Consider the following 22,256-nt stretch of genomic DNA (forward strand, 5'->3'; position numbering starts at 1 on the left):
AACATACGCAAAACAGAACCTGTGAATTCTCGATCTGTCGTGAAACACTGGAACACATTGAATTGTATGTATAAAGACGGTGTATAAGGTGGCCACTGCGGTAAGAAGTAGTATGATTTTCCGATTACGTACATATGTCTGGCACAAGAAAGTTGAAATACGCCACGTTGTACCTGTAAAGAAAGCGTCAGACTAAAATTCTAAATTTGATCTTATATTTCATATGTATACAGACTGCGAAGTCAGTGACTGTGTGCTGGAGCAAAAGAAATGGATTTACAGTACGGTATGTTATTTTCACGCGTTTAAAGTTAAAGTCCGTTTCGAGGACACATTCTCGTAATAACGGTTGCCTAAATGTAGTGAATATTGTTTCGTGTAACTATGTGCCACAAGTGATCCGCTCTACCTTTAACAAGAAATCAGCGCGTGTAAAATCACATTTCTTCCAGTTTCTTTCCTTCATGTAACAGTTATGAATACTGCAGGTCTAACGTGGTCTCTCTCTCAGGGCAGTTTGTCAGCATGGTATCGTACGAGCGACAGACGCAAGGGAATGCAGAAACATGATTTACAGCGTAATGATGGAAGCGTGTCCACAAAATGTATATTAACAATTAAATTCAAATCAAAACGGTGAATGACACTGGAAAATATCTTTATTCTGTACAACTCCAAAGAGTCACGGACTGGTGGATCCTGCGATTTCCCCTGACAATTACCGAGATGTCTGCCTTTGGAGATGCTATGAGTAAGTGAAAAATAGCAATTAGCTCTGTATTTTGGATACAAAAATCTGTCTGTTCCCACATAAATATCAGTATCTGTTCATTAATATGTTGTTGTCGCTTTTGCTATTTGGGCTAGGGGGCACAACCGAGTGACAGCTAGCGTCTAAATTAACAGGTTGCAGGAACTTCAACAGGGACCTGTAAAGTACAATGTTGTATAAATCTGCCTTCAGGTTGTTGACGGCTTTGCATAAATTTATGAGTAAGACCTCCGCTTAGAGACTTAAACTACACATGATCTCTGTAGCCATTTTGTCTGTTTTCTTCTACTATAAGGTCTTTATTTTGAACGAGTTTAGCTGTTGCCTATTTACGAAGGTTCAATAATAATTAATTTCTCCATTAAAGTTTTAATAAAATTTATATATTTACTCTTCTGTGTTCTGTGTAGTTTCTTCTGAACAGATCTGATGAACACCATGTCTAGAAATCGGGAGCAAAAACGTTGTTGGTAACTCAGAATTTGAAAATGAACATGTACACAAATAATTATCAAACATTGGCACAGTGATATATTATACTGCGTAATCCCTGGAAGTTTTCTTCCTCATTTAAATTAATTCGAGTTAATGAAGTTCGCCTTCAAGGGGTGTTACCTTTACCAAGTATGGATATGTGTAACAGAAGGGTAGTATAACGTAAGACAAAACAAGTAATTTTAAATACATTTTATTATATATTTACACGAGTATTTAAAAGTATATCTCAATTATGTAACAGTCAAGAAGCATTTCCTAAAAAGTCACAGTGAGCGGCTTTTCGGAAATTCTAAGACTTGTTCATTCACACTGGATCTTCAATCTGATAAAGGCAGTCAATTTGCAAAAATCCACAATTATGCACGTTTGTACATGCGGCCATCTCGTTAAGGCTTTGTACTGTTCTTCCAAGGAATCACATCAATTTCACTGCACCTTCCGTTGTGTCACTTGAAATATCGTGGTGTGAAACTTTATACCAGTGAGTATTTTTTCATTCAAACCTGTAGTTACCTTGCACATTTCTTTGAAGGTCACCCTAATCTGTTGTCTTTATTAAATCAAAAAAGAGAAGATTTTTTTATTATATTTCGCCCTAAACAGCAAAAACATTCTGTCGTAATGTGTTTCGGATAATAACTAACATGCGTACTGTGATGTATGAACACACTACACCGCTAGCAGGTGACGTTACGGTATACGTTTCAGTTTAATTCGAAGGTAGATAGAACGTAGTTTATGCGTAAAAAGTTCTCTTAGGAAAAAAATTAATTTTATACAGGAAATATATTTTTATCTTACATACGCAGTAGATGGCAGATAATAATTATGGACAGAAATTTAGCTAACATTCTACAGACTTAACACATTTATCCTTAGAAAGTATAACTATTAAAGAAAACTAGTTTAACATTTAAGCTAAGCTGTAACAGATGTTACAAGTTATAAATAAACCTCGCATGTAAAAACTGACACTAAACGTGAAATAATTTAAAAGTTTTAAATTATGTAGTTGCAGCTATTCGCAACTATTTGTTGTCTGTCAGTGAATGTCGACATATTTACAGCGTTTTGTACGGGTTTCTCCAAGATAAGGGTAGACCTTCATAGATGTCTTTGATTTGCGCTGAATTTCCCGATAATTAGTTCCGAATACAAGGGCGCGATGAAGGGAAATTAACGTACCGGAGAAGTCAGCGTATCGTGATCGTGAAACAGCAATAGTGCTGCATAAATAAAACAATTAAGTAGAAACTTGTATTCCCGAAAGAAAGAGTTTTATTTTTGAATACAGTTGAAGACGAAGTATTTGTACAGAAGATGAAAATGGACAGCAATGCATAAAGTTATTAGTAGAGCACAATTTTTTGTTTTTGTTATTAGTTTCCACTTCGAACATACTCGCAGGCGACAGCTTCAAGGGAGAAGATTTTAAATAAGAATTGAGGGCAAGAAAGGTTGAAATTTCGGTCTTTCTATACAGACAGTAAAAAGAATTTTGTTAGGTGCGCGAGTTACTTTCTGAGTCTGATTGGCAAGTGGAGAGGTTAGTATTAAAAGGAATAACGCGATGTACTGCTATACATAAAATGTTCGGTAGTCCTCGGAGCAAATGGTGGAAGTTGCTAGGACTTTTGGTGAGGAGGCGGCACGCCGCAGTCTTTCATTAGCGGAAAAGAACCGTAAATCATCAAAAAAATTTGAAACTGGGATCGCTGCAACAATTTCAAAATTTTATGTATTGCGCGCATCTACGTGTATGCCGACTGCTGTACTGAAGAGTAGACAAAAATTGGGTTATTAATATTCGCCGTAAATAAATATAACTTTCCGTTTTCAGCTGTGTGTGCTTCGCTTTAGCAGTCCGACTGTGTTACCGCCAAATTTCCGGACATTACTACTGTGCCGGTATAAGCGGGATGGACAGAGGTTCTCAGACAGCACCATTATACTGAAATTTTGCACTCGAGGATTACCAAGGCAAAGATCTTCACTCTGGGTAAGCTACGTCACAAAATATTGCAAAACTGTTTCTTTTTACGAATTTTCGAACAGTTTTATCATAGATCCATGTACCACTCGAGTAGGGAATGCGGGAAGATACGACGTCTTTGTAGGCTACAACAAGAGTGTTCAGTACACAAGATGAAGAAACGACCCTCCCAGGTGCACAATTTTCGGGCGATCATTACGGAACTAGTGATCACAGGTGTACCACTTATTGCCAAAACATTTATTCGTAGCTTAGAGTTGTTGGCCGGCGCTGATGGTGTTTGTGCAGTCGGATTTGTCGATTACGCTGCGGAGTGAGCTAGTGTAGCGGACCCTGATAGGGCGGATGGACACGTGGTCAGAAGTCGGCTTCACGTGTGAGCGGGAACTGTCGGCGTGTCGCGAGTCGTGAGTCGTGGGTGCGGGGCGGCGCGTCCCACCGGCGGCTGCAGCTGCGGCGGCCGACGCCGCCCCCGGCGTCGCCCGGCGTCGGCGGCTATGGCGACGGCGACGCCTACCTCCTGCGCGCGGCGGGCGGCGCCTGGGTGTGGTGCATGCAGCCCTCGACGTTCTCGGGCCAGTCGCACACGTTCTCGTTGGGGTTGAAGACCAGGTTGCTGGGGCAGGGCATGTGGTGCTTGCGCTCGCCCTCGCACATGTAGTACATCGTGCAGTCTGCCTTGTCAGGGTGATAGGAGATGTGGCCATCCTCCTCCTCGCAGGACACGGACGTCGCTGGAAACATCGCGGGACAAGATCAGCTCACTCTGCTGGTGCTTGCGTTGGTGGAAGGGATGGTATACGGGGAGCAAAACTTTCATTACTTATACACAAACAAGAATGCAGTTCCAGAAGTTTCAGGACTTGAAAGGGAGATAGTACTCGAGGAGGAAGTGAGACAGGCATGTGGCCAATCTTCCGTGTTATTCAGTCTTTTCCCTGAGCAAACAGTGAAGGATAGCAAGGGAAAATTAAAGTACAAGGAGCAGAAATAATATCGGTGAGGTTTGCCAATGATACTGCAGTTACGTCATAGATGGCAGAGGACTTGGAAGAACCTCCACATGCAATGGAGAGTGTGTCTGAGACTATAATCAAATATAAAATCATAAAAAATTTTAAAATCTTTCTAAATCTTTTTCAAATTCTCAAGAATTTTCTATCTATTGCGTCAATTGCACTTAACTTTTTTTTTTTAGGAAAGGATGATTAGTTTCGGTGGCTTAACTACCATCTTCAGCTCGCCCGTCTATGACAGCAATTGGGACCAAGAGCCTTTACAGTATCATTAGCATTGAAAATTCTATGGAATGATTGTCATTACAGTCAGTGACTACAAACAGAGACTTGCCAAGTAAGCTGTACTTGAAGTCTAAATTCTTGAAAATTAAAAAAAAAAAAAAAACATTATTTGTAGAAAGTCTTTGAAAATTTTATAATTTTATATTTCATTATCTGCTTCGATCGCTTTCTCCTTTTCTGGCAATATCAGATATATTCAGACTTTTTGAGTTAGCTGATTCTTCTGTGGCTTCCTGGTGGAACAACATAACAACAAACGAAAGGCCTAATGGCATGTAAGTTCTATAGGATTGATTTAGTCTGTTAACCGGCTTTCAGCTGACGAGGCCACCATCAGTCGCTATTGACATTGAAGAAGATACAGTATTTGCAAGCAACATTGGCAAAAGTATTGCTCATGAGACAAATACACAGTAAATGTCATTTTGACAGTGCAGTGGTAATGCAAGTAAAAAAGTAAAAGTCGAACAATAAATAAATATAAAACGAGCAGACCAGCATAAACATTAACATTAAACGCAAAAAACAGTGAAAAATAAAATAATTTACACTAAATTAACAGTCCCAATAAAATAAATTAGTATTTGACTAATCTAATAAAGAATAAAATAAAAAGATATTACATATGGAAAGTGATACAGAAACAGTAAAAGATAGAACTAAGAGCTGTAACAACAGAATGTGTGGAGTATATAGGCATTCACAATAAAATGAAAATAAATAAACACACGAAAATGGAGGAATAGACAGGAACAGACGGTGTGTGAAGTAATGGAAAACTGTGAGGTCTGAGTGAAGTTTCGAAGGGGGGAGGTGTTAAGTTGTATTTGGTTATTTAATATTAAATCAGAACTGAGGACCAGAGGTCCGTCGATTCCCAGGGCTTGCGACAGGTTGAGGTTTTGGCCTTTGTTTGCTAATTGAAGGATTTGAAACTGTAGCTTGTAGATGCGGCCCTCGCTCAGCAAATGTGGAGCCGTAATCCTTCAACCTCCAGCTGCGTTCACGTTCCGCCAGGCTAGCTGTTATATCTCTGCCTCACTGACCGATATAAAACTTTTATCACAATCAGGACAAGTAATTTTGTGCACCACACTGTTGGCTAGAATCAACAAGTTGTGCTCCGAAACTCTTGTAGCTGCACCAGCATTGTACTCTGTCATCATATCTGCCACGGATCGGCCCCTATCACGCTTTACCGAGACGGGTACTCACCGACCTCCACGTTCTGTGATGATGTGTGGACATACAGCACCTTGTTACCTTCTTCGACGACTTTCGATACATGATGAAAACAGAAGCACGCGAACAGTCAGCTGGTGCCGGACCATGACGACCAGGCTTTTGTCAGTCGATTTCTCCATTTGTGGCCAGTGGGTCGCTAGAATGATTCATTGTTCGATTCTTCTCTATATACTTTTCTTACCGCGCCATGTGTCTACAGCGCCATTAGATGGCATTCAGTATCGCGGTGGGCTGTGATCACATTGGTTTCGCTCATAAGTGTCTTTAATTTGTGTTGCAGTTTTGTTCACACTCGCAGTTATGCGCCAGCAATAGTTTGTAATGTTTGGAACCATGCAAGGTGTCTGCCACTTGTCTGCCACCTCTTGTAAGCAGATCCCATTGCAGCCAGGGCTTTCTATCGCTCATTCTTTCGGTGTGAGGTGCTTTCCACCGTTACAACCACTGCACTCACTGTGGTCTGTTTTCCACTGAATTCCATAGCCACGCCTGTTATACCTAAAATACTGTAAAATACATCACCTGTTCAATTACAACAAACCCTGCGTGGGTGTCTGAGTACCTTCGCGCCCCATCGATGACTAAGCCATTATAGGGATGAACAAGCTCGGACTGGGGAGGGGTAAGAAAGGAATTCAGCCGTGCCCGTATCAAAGCAACCATCATGGAATTAGTCTTAAATGATTTACGAAAATCACTTCAGGCCGTAAAACTGCATTGCCGAAAATGTGTGCGGTGTTATAATCGCTTCGCCGCCCCTCTCTGGTGAATTAATTATATAAGTTATGAAGGTTGCGGAATTATCTCACTGAGTACCTGAAGCTTTGTGTGAGGAACCGAGACCAACGGAAATGCCGAGGGGGACTCTTGCTGTGCGAGTGACGTAAGCCCCCCACATAGTAGTACCAGGACTGGGCTCAAGAGCAACAAGAACAAGAGAATACTAATGGATTCTAACCCAAGAATTACAGAAGACATAGATATAGGTCTCGTCGTCAGTGGAACGTTGAATACTAATTTTCATTTCCTTTTTTGCGTTACGCCTACCTGGTCGGCGCTTTAATGCCCAACAGAACAGGGATAAGAAGACGCACCATTGGTGGTCGAGTTGACTAAGAAGTATCAAAAAATATTTGGGATACTTGCAATGTATTTATTTCTAAAGTTTCCTAAGAACTGCAAGTTGCACAGCAGAAGATCTTCGACGAATCATTCATGTTCACACTTTTTGTCACGATTCACAATAACAACAGTGTTCAGAGATGTACGAATGTGTTGTAATTGGGAGGGTATACAGAAGTTTCTTGCTGTACACTAGATAAAAAGTGGTAGTAAGGTTCGTTGAAACAGATGAGATGGGTGTTGGAAGACGTGTTAGACTATGGCGTTGTTTGACATTAACGCTTTTCATTGATTATGCTTCGAAACTGACAGACAAGCAAAAGAATTTGCATTGGGCATAATAATATGATGAGAAATGATGTACACAATTAGGTATACAGATGGCCAAGTAGAAACCACAGTATATGATAGAGACAACGGTTAAAAAATGTGAAAAGAGATTGTAGTGACAATAGATGTACGAAAGACCAACGATGATAATCAGCAACATATGACGGTTCTGTCAAAATACAATCGACATGAATCCCGTTGGAACAAGTAAAATATTTTAGGTGAATTGGAAATTTCGTTACAGCAAATGAAAACTCAGTGGAATAAATATGAGGAATATGTGTAAATAACAGTGATTTTGAAAATGTGGCAGCTTTGTTGAAAATTAAAACTTACGATTGATTTAAGAAAGGTTCGGAAAGTGTTTTGCCTATTTCAGTATGTATGTATGTATGTATGTCTTAAACCAGGGACCTAGAAATAACGGAGAGCCCTCGTCCCGCCGTAGCCCTCAGTGGTTCACAACGCCACAACAGGTCATAGCAGTCCAACCACCCCACCGTCGCCCACACCGAATCAAAAGTTATTGCGCGGTTCGACCCCCAGTGCACCCCCCTGGGAACGTCTCATACGAGACGAGTGTAACCTATAATGTTTGGCTGGTAGAATAATTATGGTGTACGCATATGTGGAAGCGGTGTTTGTGCAGCAGTCGCCAACACAGTGTAACTTAGAGGAAATAAGGGGAACCAGTCCGCATTCGCCGAGGTAGATGGAAAACCGCCTTAAAAACCACCCACAGGCTGGCCAGCACACCGGACCTCGACACTAATCCGTCGGGCGGATTCTTGCCGGGGACCGGCACGTCTTCCCGTTCGGGAAGCAGCGCGTTAGACCGCGCGGCTAGCCGGGCGGGCCTGTTTCAGTATTATATGCCAGTGAATCGTAGACAGTCAAAAGAAACTGTGTAGTGAAACTTCCTGGCAGACTAAAACTGTGTGCCGGACCGAGACTCGAACTCGGGACCTTTGCCTTTCGCGGGCAAGTGCTCTACCAACTGAGCTACCCAAGCACGACTCACGCCCCATCCTCACAGCTTTACTTCTGCCAGTACCTCGCCTCCGACCTTCCAGACTTTACAGAAGCTCTCCTGCGAATCTTGCAGAACTAGCACTGATGAAAGAAAGGATATTGCGGAGACATGGCTTAGCCACAGCCTGGGGGATGTTTCCAGAATGAGATTTTCACTCCGCAGCGGAGTGTGCGCTGATATGAAACTTCCTCTACCAACTGAGCTACCCAAGCACGACTCACGCCCCTTCCTCACATCTTTACTTCTGCCAGTACCTTGCCTCCTACCTTCCAAACTTTACAGAAGCTCTCCTGCGAACCTTGCAGAAACAGTACTCCTGAAAGAAAGGTTCGCAGGAGAGCTACTGTAAAGTTTGGAAGGTAGGAGGCAAGGTACTGGCAGAAGTAAAGATGTGAGGAAGGGGCGTGAGTCGTGCTTGGGTAGCTCAGTTGGTAGAGCACTTGCCCGCGAAAGGCAAAGGTCCCGAGTTCGAGTCTCGGTCCGGCACACAGTTTTAATCTACCAGGAAGTTTCATATCAGCGCACACTCCGCTGCAAAGTGAAAATCTCATTCTGAACTGTGTAGTGTTGAAATTTGTGGAGAAAAATTCTGGAAGTGAAGGAACCTAACGAAATGAAAAATGAAGTCGTTCTAAGATTAACAGAAGGAATTCAACTAGTGCAAATCGTAAGAGTTACGAAAACGTCTTGAGGGCGATATTTATCACGAAGATATTGGGTGCAGCAGAGGGTCATCGAATGAAAGATTGCAAAGAAGGAAGGTAGAGGACTTGAAACATTGGATGACATTAAATATTGACGAAGTTAGGTGCATAAAGGAAGAGACACGAAGATATTGACTACAAAAAGCATTCATCGAGTGAAAGAGTGCAAGGAAGGAAGGAAGAGGACTTGTAACATTGGATGACATTACACATAGGCGAAGTTAGGACCATAAAGGAAGAGACATAGAACTGTGGGAAGTGGAGAGCGTCCAGGTGACACCTGTTGTAAGACAGGTATTTTGCAGAACAAGAAGATAATTTTTTCTTATATTCCATACTGCTAGTCTACAGAACCCTCCGCAGTACCCTTGCACTATAGACAATGAATTTCGAGCGGGAGTGGCCAGCGCTGGAGAGCAGGTGCAGAGTACTCACGGTCCTTGGTGGTGTAGGCGCCCAGCGGCCCGCGGCTCTCGTAGGGTCCGTCGTACTCGAGCTGGACGCGGTAGTCGCGCAGCTCCTGGCGCATCGACGTCAGCAGCGGGTACTTGCCGGCGCCGCACTGGCCGCGGAAGTCGTCCATGTCCACCGACCACACCATGATGCCGCCGAAGCCCAGCTCCTTCAGCCAGCCCATCTGCCCAGCACACAAACAACACACACGGTCACCGACCGAACGCCGACACCGGCCATTTAAATATGGCGCGAACGTAAGCATTAGGCTACGTTACAGCTCATTCTGTTAGTATAATTTATCGGGTATCATACCCGTTGGCTTCACAAAATCACGCCCACATTATCGCTTTTCAATCTAGCCTACACAACGGGATATGCTGTCAGGACTGAAACGACCGGTTTCAGGCGAACGCCACTTTTATCATACACACTGCAGCAACTCATTTCACATTCACCTACCCAGTCAAGCCCAGTTTAAAACTGCCAACTTCCTCAATATTACAAATGTAGTAATAAAATGCTAATTTAACTGCAGAATAATGCTTAGAAAATAGCTCAAGACATTGTAGCTGACTGATGACTTATAAGTAATCAGGATGATAACAAAAAGAATCTTCTCCATAATAGTTCAGACAGCAAGCTGGACATTTCACTAAATGTTAAAAGTCGTACCACATTCGGTACATTGTCACCTGAAATAAACGACAGATTAGCTGGTAAAGTAACCAGCCTCGAATAGGCTAAGTAACTTGCACTGAATATAAGATTCATTTTGTTGAAACGGCTGAAAAATAATTTGTTGTACATATAATTGTAAATAGCGAGCGTCAGTAAATTAATTCTTAACATTCCCTCTAACCAAAAGCTATCCGCAGTCTTAAACTGTGTAGAAAAAGCAAATATGAAGTGAGCAGTGATTCTGGTGTACCTAAGCAAGGTTCGTAACCAGTACCTACTCATCTTGTACATAACTCTCTACTCCCAAATCTCACAGCCAGTGCTGCAGCCAGTAATGGTTTCTTAGGCCATTTCTAGCTACGCTTTATAGAAAACACTGTTTTTCTCTTTAAGCGGAAACGTGTTCGGGCATATTACTATAGTTGGCAAAGAATATTCATTTTTATACCTTTTTAGAGATCCTTCATTCTCCAAATGATTTTCTGCCAAAAATACAGCTAGTTAATTAAATACATATTTCATGATTTATGTCACTGGTTGCCTGTCACATTGATATCCTTCTGGTTACGGTGTTTGTACTTCGATCAGTAAGTGAATACGTCGAAACGTAATACAGCAGTTCTCAGCAATTGTGCACAAGGCGTTTCAGACGACATTTTGCGTGCTGATAATAACGTGTACATAAAGCAAAAAATTTATATCTGAAAAAAATCAACAATCAAATATTTATGAGTGTATTCGCTTAAAAGATTTTACTCAAGATATTCCACCAACGCGTGATTAACAAAAGTGCATTATACTCATAATTTTAATTCACGTAGTGGGAAGAACTGTAATGATCATCACGTAACTTGACATTATTCACAGTTTGATTTTATCTTCTCCATCATGTCTACGGAGATGGTTATACCCGAAATTGTATACATATGGGGACAAAACCTTTTTTCTGTGTCACTGATACCGGTTTTACGTGTCGGGGTCATACCATCACTATTACACAACACTACTTACATGGTAGCAGTTTTGCCACTCTCATTCGATGTGTGTTTATGTGGTTCGGTGAGAAAATTCCAGAAGATATTTGTTCTATTCCTGATCAGTACCGTTACTTATATACCTTTCAGCTCTGCGAATGCTATATGAAAGAATACTGACGTTAATTTTCGTTTTTAATGTTGTGCTTTCGAGAGAGAGGGATGGGGGACCATAACTCCTGCCTATTTCATGTAAGACATTGTTGACCTAGTCGACAATGCCTGAAGTGAGATAACAGCTTTTTCGGTTTGCGGGAAAGAGTCTCGCGGAAGTGATCGTGCTGTACTGCTGTGTGCACACAGGAGCCGTGTGTAAATTAAGGTACTGCGGAAGCATAACAGCGAAGGAACTCGAAGTATGGAAGGCAGACTGTATTTACGCCTTGATTTTTATGTGACACGAGCGACCATGCCAACATCTCCTATCACTGAAAGCAGCATAAATTCACAAGACGGAATAGTCTACGGGCAGCCATAATATTTCTAATTTTTTTTAAAAAAAAGGGATTACTAAGCAGAGCAGTACCTTGTTTGGAAGTTAATGTTAGGTAAGCTCTTATCACGTTCTCATCTCATAGTTTTATGATCTTAACTGACGATAAATGCAGTGTACTTAGACGTCATCTGGTCTTTTGAAGTACCCGTACCAGATAATTGCAGAAATGCAGATTCGTTTCCGGGATAGTATAGACGCACGGTACATTTTATTTACTAAATACAGGAAAAGACCTGATTGTTTAAAAATGTTCAAATGCGTGTGAAATGTTATGGGACTTAACTGCTAAGGTCATCAGTCCATAAGCTTACACACTACTTAAGCTAAATTATCCTAAGGACAAACACACACACCCATTCCCGAGGGAGGAGTCGAACCTCCGCCAGGACCAGCCGCACAGTCCATGACTGCAGCGCCTAAGACCACTCGGCTAATCCAGCGCGGCGAGCTGGTCGTAATCAGGGCCTTTCCGTCTTTTGTTAAAAACAATTATTCACTGTGTCCTTTTTTACATTTGTAAAGAACGTCTCTCCCTTGTTTTAGTAGTTAGTAGACTGTAATACATGTTGACCTATCATTGACTTCTAGAGCCCATTATTGTAGAAAGAACGTAACCATAGTAGAGATGGACGGGTATCCTAAGCGTTTTGGCCCAAAGTTAAAGCGCTAGCAGTATATATTGAACTCAGTAATTTGAGAAACGAAACTGATGGTTTCAGATGAATTTGTAGATTTTTACTGAAATAACAACTCATACAGAGCAACAACTGAAGCTTATAGCAACTCCTGAAAGTGATGACCTTCAGTCTCATTTAGAACATAATCCAAAGAGAGAACTGAAATTTGGATTAAAAATCATTTTGCCTCACTCGTTGCACAGACGTTTGTGACGGAAATATAGTTGCTGCTCCATCAGGATTCACCACAAGGCGTTCTTCGATTTGTGCTTTTCACGGACATGTTGTTTACTGATGAATCCTCTCTCACACAATCCAGCTTAATCTCCTTAAATGCTACTGCAAGGACTATTACTTACTGATAAGCCTGGTCATCATTCTGTGAACTAATCGAGGCCGTTTCTAGTACGTTTCTGTCTGTGGCGATACCTCCTTCCAGTTATTATGATGTATCTGGTGAAACTTTTCGTTGGGCTTTTCGGGCGCTATAATGGACGTCCCAGGAGCAATGATCAATATTCAGGGATATGACAGAAGCGGTCATTCGAAGTCAAAAAGTCAAGTAAATATGGATTCCAAAATGCATGCCTTAAGAGCTATGAGCACTTGCACAGTATATGTGTTTTACAATAGCAAAGATGAACAGCTGCTTATAGCTCTTGAGGTATGCACTTATAATCCATGTCTACAGGAGATTCTTTTTTGTTTTGGTCCATGATATCTTCTACCAACATATGGGAACGAAGAGTGTGCAGTAGAAGAGATTTGTTTCACAGTATCGAAGACGAAGAAGTGCCCATAGCTCTTAAAGTATGCATTTTAAAGACCATGTTTACTTGACTGTTTGGCTTTGAATGATGGCTCCCGTCATATCCCTGAAAACTGATCATTTCTCGTGGGACAGTCTGCATGTTACTGCACCATGCATCAAGTGCGCGTCTGCAAGTTCTTTGACAAACAACCGCCTCCGCAGCCTCCTTGCAATGCTCTCAGACTCGGAGGCAACTGGTTATGAACATGGAGGTGGAAGAAAAGTTGACACCAGCAGTTAGCCAAAAATCCGAAGAGAGAAAGTGATGTAAGGTTCCTTAATATCATACACTGTGCTAATGCCCTAGTTAAAATCCCATACCTGTTCGCTGTGTCTCATGAAGTGAGGGTATGTGACACTTGTTAACATTGATCCGTGCGTTGGTTGGGGCGGTTAAGACCGGTTGTCAACATTGTTGCTATTCGAGAGGAGTAGGCTGGTTGCCGGCACCAGGTTTTACTCTTTCCCTTCCCCCGACATCGTACAACGCAAAGATGTTACCACTCTACACCACACACACAAACACACACACACGTTACGATCACCTATACTTGGCAGACACACTTAAGACACAACACCCATATAGAGAGTGGAAAGGGATGATGATATACCGAAGAAGAAATTCCTGCCCGATTAACGAACTGTTTAGGAAATAAAGGAGACAATTCACTTAAAGTCAGAACCGCTTTGTCGTCGACAGACACAAAAGGTACAGGGCTTTACTTTGCTAGCTTTCGGAATGGATTTCCTTTCTCAAGCTGTAGGAGAAACATACACACAAACACACACGCACACACTCACATGCACATGCCTGTCTCCCTACATTGTGCTCATACGACTGCCCGCCTGGAACGTTATGAGTTGTCCCAGTCAACGTTGTCTTATGACTTTCTTCTTTCTTTCGATAAGCAGCCGTCGACTGCAACCAGTGGTTGTGGACATCGTAGAGAATTGTGTTTTGCTCTTAAGAGTAGTGCCATGAATGACGTTGTTGCAGGAAATGGTTATGACACGTAGAGAGTTTCCAGAACTCGTACACATTTCATATTTCTCATCTAGTGCCGCCAGAAATATTGATTACCAACCATTTTGTTGTGTATCCATTTCTCTTTTAATATGTATTGTTAAACTGAGATCCTGGATATTTAAGCAGTTTTAACATCCATCCACAGAACTGTTAAACAACACCATCACCTCACAGTGGTTGGCACTTTCCCTGTTTTTAATTAGCTGTCAACCCACCACATGTACGGGGACTGATAACCTCAGAAGTTAGTGCTCAGAGCCACCACATGTACCAAGGTTTGACGTTTTCCTGTTCATTATTCTGTTGTTCAGCACGTTTACTGGATGATTGTATCAGTTATTTTTTACCGCTAAGAACAGCACAAACATGCTTGTAGACGGGCACACGGCCATTGTGATTTTTGCTATCCATTTTAATAAATTTATGAGCAACACCTGCCTCAGTCCACATTGCCAGGCGACAGTCCCACGAAAATGACTTGCGACGAAAGAATTTATTCTCGCTAACCGTTCATATTCTGAAAGGGCTCTGATAAGCATGCCGTTGGGTTCCTAGATACCAGTATGAATATCATCAAACCATTGGTTTCTCATAAGCTAGTTGACCAAATGTATCTGTACACCTATTACCGGATATTAATACGGGATGTTTCCACACCTCGCCGTTATGGCGGCTTGAACTGTGCTTGAAATACTTTCAATGAAGTGTCTGTCTGTGGTGGAACGGCAATCCATTCTTCCTCAAGAAACGAAACCGGGAGGTTGGATGCTAAATCTGAAGTGAAGGCGGCGTTAGAACTCATTGCAAAGGTGAGCCACTGGATTAAGATTAGGCAGGCCAGTCTGTTTCAGGAATATTATTTTCCACAACCCATTGCCTCACATATGATGCTTTTTGGCAGTGAGCATTGTCATATTGATACAAACAATCATTGTCTCCGAACTGTTCCTCTGCAATAACCAGTACAGAATGGTGTAAAATATGTTAATATCCTTTCGAATTTAGCGCTTTCTTAAGCACGATAAGGGGACCATAACACTCGCACATCCTAACATCACCTCCCTCACTCTTCACTGTGGGAACTACACATAAAGCCAGGTAACAATGTCCAGATTTTCACCAAATCCAATCCCAAACCTTTCCATCGGACTGCCAGAGGATATAATCTGATTGGTCACTATAAATCACTCGTTTTCAATCATCCAGTGTCCAGTTGCGTCGCTTTCTGCACCACAACAAGCGTCACGTAGCACTGACTACAGAAACGTGTGGCTTATAAGGAGCTGCTCGATCACTGTCTCCCATTCTTCTTAACTCCCTATGCGCAGTCATTGTGCTAGCTGTAGTGCTTTTGGCACTTGGAACTCACGAGTGATTCCTTCCTCTGATTTCATGCAATTTTTACAGCCACCCTCCGTAATGCTCGATGGACCCTGTCTGTCAGTGCACGAGGTCTGGCGTGGTCTTAGTTTACCCGATTAGTCCATGTTTGAAGTGACTGAGCTCTCGCGGCCGATCGTTTCTGGTGTTACTACGTCGCTACTGACGACACAAGAACACAGTCCTCCCCACCTTCTTTTCTACTGGTGCGTTCGCCTCGCTTGATATCTACTGGTCAAATCCATATTACATAGGCGTGTCCGGATACTTTTGATCAGGTTTTGTACAAAATATTGATTTGAATTTACCCCATATTTTTGGGACACCCAATACACAGGTTAATATTTGGGCTTGTCGATACGGGGTGTTAACTGTGTGGTATGCTTTATCGATTATTCATGATTGTCCTCCAGTGATTGGAGTTGTCGCCAACAGTAAACAGATGGTGACACTTAAGCCAGAAGATTGAGCGCCGGCCCTCACCTTGGTCTTGAGACTGCGCTCATCGTCGAAGCCGACCCACTGGTCGCCGCGGTAGGCGAACGGCACCTGCTGCTCGTTGTCCCAGACGAGCGTGGTGTTGTCGTGGTGCAGGAAGTCGCACACCTCGTAGTAGGCCATGAAGCCCGCCTCGGCCGTGTAGCGGCCGGCCGCGCCGCCGCCCGACGCCGGCGCGCCGATGTCGAACTTGGAGGTGTCGACCAGCGTGAAGCTGCGGCCGTACGTCGGCATGCCGATCAGCAGCTTCTCCTTGGGCGCGCCCTGCTTCACCCACTCTCGCGCGCTGAAGTCCTGCAAAGCCACACCAACAACACCTGTTACACAACATGGGTCTCACTCGCGTATCAAAGAGGAACACCAAATTTATAACAAATCAAAGTGATCTGCCCAAATGGAGGCTAGAGGAACTAATACAGATCATAGACACTGTAGCTTTTCGTCCTTTTTAGCACACAGGATAACTTTGGAATCACTCGTTGATCTACGATGAAAAAGTGCTCCTTGGTGAGGACAATGCCAAAGTAGGAAGATGCTTTTTTGGAACCCTATATCCCCCCCCCCCCCCACCCACTCCCTGGCAACGGTCTTGCCGCAGTGGATACACCAGTTGCCGTCAGCTCACTGAAGTTAAGCGCTGTCGGGCGTGGCCGGCCTTTGGATGGGTGACCCTCCGGACAGCCATGCGCTGTTGCCATTTTTCGGGGCGCACTCAGCCTCGTGATGCCAACTGAGGAGCTACTCGACCAAATAGTAGCGGCTCCGGTCAAAGAAAACCATCATAACGATCGGGAGTGCGGTGTGCTGACCACACGCCGCTCCTATCCGCATCCTCATCTGAGGATGACACGGCGGTCGAATGGTTCCGATGGGCCACTTGTTGCCTGAAGAGGGAGTGCTTTTTGCACGCACCCCCCCGTCCCCCCCGCCAATAGACTATACTCTTCCAGCAACAATGAAATGAACTAGCCAAAAAACTCAAGAATTATGCGTTTCATAACAAAAGCATTTATAAGCCAATCTGGAAGTCATCTGACCAAAACATTCTGAATCATATTCACCACATATTACTGGATGTTAGACTCAAAAGTGTAAGAGGAGATGAATAGCATCAGACCACTACCTTGTGTTGACAACTATCTCTGAAAGGATAGAATGCTGCGACTGCAGGTGAAAAGTAGCATACCGAAAAGTAAACCCAGATGTACTTAGATAGGACCACGCTAAGGACAGATATGCTATTGAAATTCGAAACAGGTTTGCTGCCCTGGAAGAAAATGGTGTAGACTAACTATGGCCCAAGCGCACGATTGCAGCCAGACACACCGAAGATAAGGTGCTGAAACTACGTAGAGAAGGAGGAGGAGCAGGGGATGGTTTAAAGATAGGTGTAGAGATGTACTAGACAAGAGAAAAGTGGCCGAAATGTTATGCCTGACAAATGAAGAAGATGAAGAGCCAAATCCAAATTTCTTTCAATATCTTGTGCATTAGTATCTATAAGAAAATCCTTCAATCAAATTAGAAAATGTGAATATAACTGAATGTACAGGTCTACAAGTACCGCTATAAAGATTTGTTATGTAATTTTTACAATTTGCTGCCCTTATTTTTATTAAAACATGAGCACCTCGCAACGGTCGAGGATAATATTTTAAAACTGTAAATGAAACATAAATAAACTTTTTACTATTACGTGGATCATGATTTCATTCTGTTGCTGTATGTAGACGGAAAAAAATACAGTTGTTACGTTAGAAATGTCGGTTACTTTATTGTGATCAAGTCCGAAAGGTCAACGTACATTGCACATCATTATTGTATTGTGTATTTAAACCGGGGACCTAGAAACGACGGAGAGGCTTTGTCCCGCCGTAGCCCTCACGCACATCATTATGTGTTGTTATCACCCGGAAATGTCCACCACCTGGCAAAAAAAGTTAGGAGCAGTTCTTGGCAGTCGGGATTATTACTGGGAACTGCTACAAAAACGACGAAACATCTGATGATTAAGATCATTGTGACGACAGTGCCACGTACTTCGTGTTACAACTAGAAAAGCGAAGGACGCATAGTCACAGATCATTTTGCAATTTATTCATCATCCTGAAACTGATTTCAGTCCTGTCCACTTTGTACGAAGCAAGGCGACACAATTGTTAAGACCCTAAATTCGCACTGCGGAGGAAAGAGTTTAAAGTCATCTTCCAGTCAACCAGATTTAGGTTTTATTTGATGTCTCGCAGTCTCCTAACATGAATATCGGATGGTTAACTAGAAATGAGGCCCCTATCTTCTTTCTACATCATGTACCGTCTCTAATTGCATAGTTGTCCACGGGGTCACAAGCTCTTAAAGCTCTAATTTTCTTCCTGTACCCGGAAGTACCACGAAAATATCAACACAAATTCAGTCAAATGATGTTATCATTTTAATGTAAACTTGCATTGCGCTAGTGTAATGAATGTTACGTGTTACACACAGTGGAAGTTAGGAAGAAATGGAACTTAGGGTTGAATGTCTTTATGCTGGATAGCTAGCTCTGACTGGACATACATAGAGACGTGGGTCAGAAAAGGGTTTGGGCATTCTTAAGAACCCACCTCGGAATTCTGCTGAAGTGATTCTGGGAGACCAAGGCAAACTAAATCTGAATCGCTGGACAATAATCTTAACCCTGATATTTCAGAATGCAAGTCCAGTGGATTAATATATGTGGGCAACGTTCGAAACGCACAATGAAAATAATTAAATAGTCAGTGGGTAATGCATACGAATTTTTATAATCTTTCTCAAACAAAAACGAATCATTACTTATACAGTATGTATTGTTTTGTAAATTATTCATAGTCCAAGTCCATGAGCAACTTGAAGCGTAGGATATTTTCGCTGATGTCATTTATATGAAAGGACTGAAATGGTGAATCCTACGTCAGTTCACCTATTTACAGTGATTTTGGAACTGTAAATGTACATTCACTGGGTGACCCATCTCTACGTCAGTCTAAGTATTTAATAGCGATTACTTTTATTAAAGAGAGAAAAAAATTCTACGTGCAGTGTTGACCCACCCTGCTATAGTTAACACAACTTCAAATTCATACAGTATTAAAAAATAAAACATAAGAATTTAGGGGATATTTATCAAATACGTTAATAGTAATATTTAAACGTAGAGGAAGATACTTCGTAACACCGAACAAATCAATACTGAATACATACGACTAAACTACGTGAGATGAGTGCCCTTAAATATATGGTATTAGTTTCCATCCCTGTACCGCAAGAGCTTAGTGATTTTTATAAAATTTATCACTGTGAATGAAAATCGTTCTTAATCTGGTCAAAATATTTAATAGAAGAACGTTCTGATGTTACTCTGACACGAATGAACATATTGTTTGATCCTCTACATCTCAAAATCAACTAACTTTATGAATTTATAATACTTCAAAGGTAATAATCATTTGTTTGGATGAGAAAAATCTGTACAAGGTTAAAATATTATCAGGTTATCCGCGTAGAGGCTAAGAAATTGGTGGCGCACTGCTGGTAGACTTCAGAGAAGTTGACCAGCAGGAGGTACTCACGACGGTGAGCTTCTTCTGGTAGCTGGTGGCGCTCTCCAGCGGGTACAGCGGGCTGTTGTGGCCCACCTGGCGTTCCCACTGCCCGTGGAAGTCGTACGTCATCACGTTGATGAAGTCCAGGTACTTGGAGATCTCGGGCACATCGTATCTGGAAGAGAAATGGTCGCTCGCATTAACACATTTCACCGGGACTTGGAACTACGTACATGAACATTCATCGTGTTGAGGAACTATTTCCAAGAAGAATGAAATACGTTGTTCATCCAGGACTTACACTAGGCCAAAACTAACTTGAAAATTCCATCAATCCATCCCCCTCCTCAAATTATTAAGGAAGTTCACAATATGTCTCAACTATTAAAAGTACAAACCAATTGAGGAGGCAGGCTAAATCCCGTAGCATTAGTTAAAACATAAAAGACCCTCTCTTCAATCCATCGTCACTAACGCTAATTTTGCACAGATGTCAGCTTCACCCCATATACACTGGTATCCAAAATTAAAGCAACAAAATGCTATTTCTCCGTCTTGTGTCTAATTCACAGTATAATCATAAAAAATGTCAATAGATGTCCGTACAATCGTGTTCAGCACTGAAGATGGCATTCCGGTTAACGGGCAATTACGTCATCGATGACGTCAGGACATCTATCAAACGGGGCAGTGTCTGCCGCATAATTCCACATCCACAATCGTTGTGTACACAGTCACAAACGGTGCAGTCTGGCACAGAGAAGACGCCTACCAGACTCTGCCGTAGAGGGCCGTAAGAAGAGAGGAAGCAGAACGGTCGCAAACTGATGTGGTCCGATGGCTTAATGTGAATCGTTCTGTTGTTTCTTGAATGTGACGACAATTTATAGAGACCGAAAAAGTATCACGAAAACTAGGACAGGGCCGACCACGTGTGATACCAAAAAGAGAGGACCGTTATTTGGCCGTAAGGGCAAGACGGTACCTTCTTAGTACTGCACGGCAACTGACATCTGACCTCGCAGCATCCACTGGGCCTGTTGAATTGAGATAAATGATGTGTAGATGGCTTCGGCAGAGAAGCCTATATCGTATTAAACCTTCTGTATGTGTACCTCCGATGCATCTTCACAGAAAGGAACGTCTAGAGTTGAGTTGTCAACATGCCACCTGCACGGTCTAACAGTGGACTAATGTTCATTTCGCAGACGAATCCTGATTTGGTCTGGAGAGTGATTCTCGACGCATTCGCATCTGAAGCGAACGCGGAACACGATTTTGGAAGCCAAACATTGTGAAAAGAGACCGATCCTTAATGGCTTGGGCAGGGAACACCTCTTCATGAAATTGTGCGGGTGAATTGGCAAGGTTTGACTGCTGTCAAGTATCGAGACGAGATCTTGGAACCTCATGCGCGGTTGTTGCGAGGTGGTGTGCGTCCGCACTTCGTATTGATGGACGATAATGCTCGACGTCATAGAGCACGGATGGATGATGTTTCCTTGGAAACGGAAGATACTGCACGCATGGCGTGACCTGGTCGCTCTCTCGATTTGATTCCCATAGAGGACGTCTGGGATGCTTTAGGGAGACAGGATGCATCACGTCAGCGTCCACCAGCCACTCTAGATGACTTGTGAGTAGCTCTGCAGGAAGAATGGGAGTTATTGCCTCAATATGAGACTGACGCCAGCACTCACATAATGCTCCGTCGTTGCCAGAGATCGTAACACCCCATGCTGAGCACGATGAAAATTGTCGGTATGTGTGTGAAAATCCGTTAAGTTGGAAAAAACGAAAAACATTTTTGTCTACCTTTTGCTTATTGTAATTGTTTATGTGTTCTTTACGTTGTTTATACAGTACTGTCACCTGTTTACACTGTTTTGTAGCAAAATAAACGCAACCTTACAAAATTTCCCTTTGTTGCTTTAATTTTGGACACCAGTGTAGTTACTTTTCCACTAAACGTTGGGGGAGATGAACTGTCATCCAGGCTTTGGCATCAAATTGCTGTCCACTATCCGTTTCTGTAGCAGGTCATACAGTTCGCAAATTACTTCCGATATCAAGCACATCTTTCTCTGTCCCCAATCTTCTGCCATCTCAATAATCAATACTGCGCAATCTCAATAATATATACTGCGCAACAAAAATATACTCACTTCTGCGAAACCCCGCAATTCCCACCTCCCCCCCCCCCCCCATTGCGACGCATAACTTTGAAATTTGACTCAAAGGTGCGCACGACCTTCCTCTGGAATGGTGCAGAAGCGTGGCGCTCTCCAACGTCACCCACGGCTTGGAGACGCTTCAGACAGCAATGTATCGATGACACACGCAAAAAACAAAACAAAAAAAATGCCATAGCTTACAAGTTCATATGAGGTGCGATGAAGGTTGATGATGTCACATTACCACCAAATTTCATCACAATTCTGCCCAACGTCACTGTGGACGTGTCGCACAATAGAAAGGACGTCACAGTCCCCTTACTCACACTTCACCCCTTCCTCTGACGTATCTGCGATGGAAGACAGAACTACGACATCCAGTTTCCTATCGTTGGCCGAGGAAAACACTTCAGACACACCGCCGCTCAGAAACGGAAGGAAAAGGCCTCAGTGGATGCCATGAA

The 22,256-nt window shown here is 42.6% G+C and overlaps 1 protein-coding gene across 1 annotated transcript in view; it reads right to left on the reverse strand.

The window, feature by feature from the left end:
* Positions 1-1,444: 1,444 nt before the first annotated feature.
* LOC124775088 (probable chitinase 10) overlaps positions 1,445-22,256 on the reverse strand; it is a 384,516-nt gene continuing 363,704 nt past the window's right edge. The window contains exons 13-16 of the mRNA XM_047249898.1: positions 19,646-19,793; positions 16,041-16,349; positions 9,434-9,635; positions 1,445-3,997 (exon numbers count right to left, since the gene is read on the reverse strand). Coding sequence (XP_047105854.1) covers positions 3,777-3,997; positions 9,434-9,635; positions 16,041-16,349; positions 19,646-19,793 — 880 coding nt within the window. The 3' untranslated portion in view covers positions 1,445-3,776. The remainder of the gene's footprint in view (positions 3,998-9,433; positions 9,636-16,040; positions 16,350-19,645; positions 19,794-22,256) is intronic.

The sequence above is a fragment of the Schistocerca piceifrons genome, chromosome 2 (assembly GCF_021461385.2).
Source record: "Schistocerca piceifrons isolate TAMUIC-IGC-003096 chromosome 2, iqSchPice1.1, whole genome shotgun sequence".
Taxonomy (NCBI): domain Eukaryota; kingdom Metazoa; phylum Arthropoda; class Insecta; order Orthoptera; family Acrididae; genus Schistocerca; species Schistocerca piceifrons.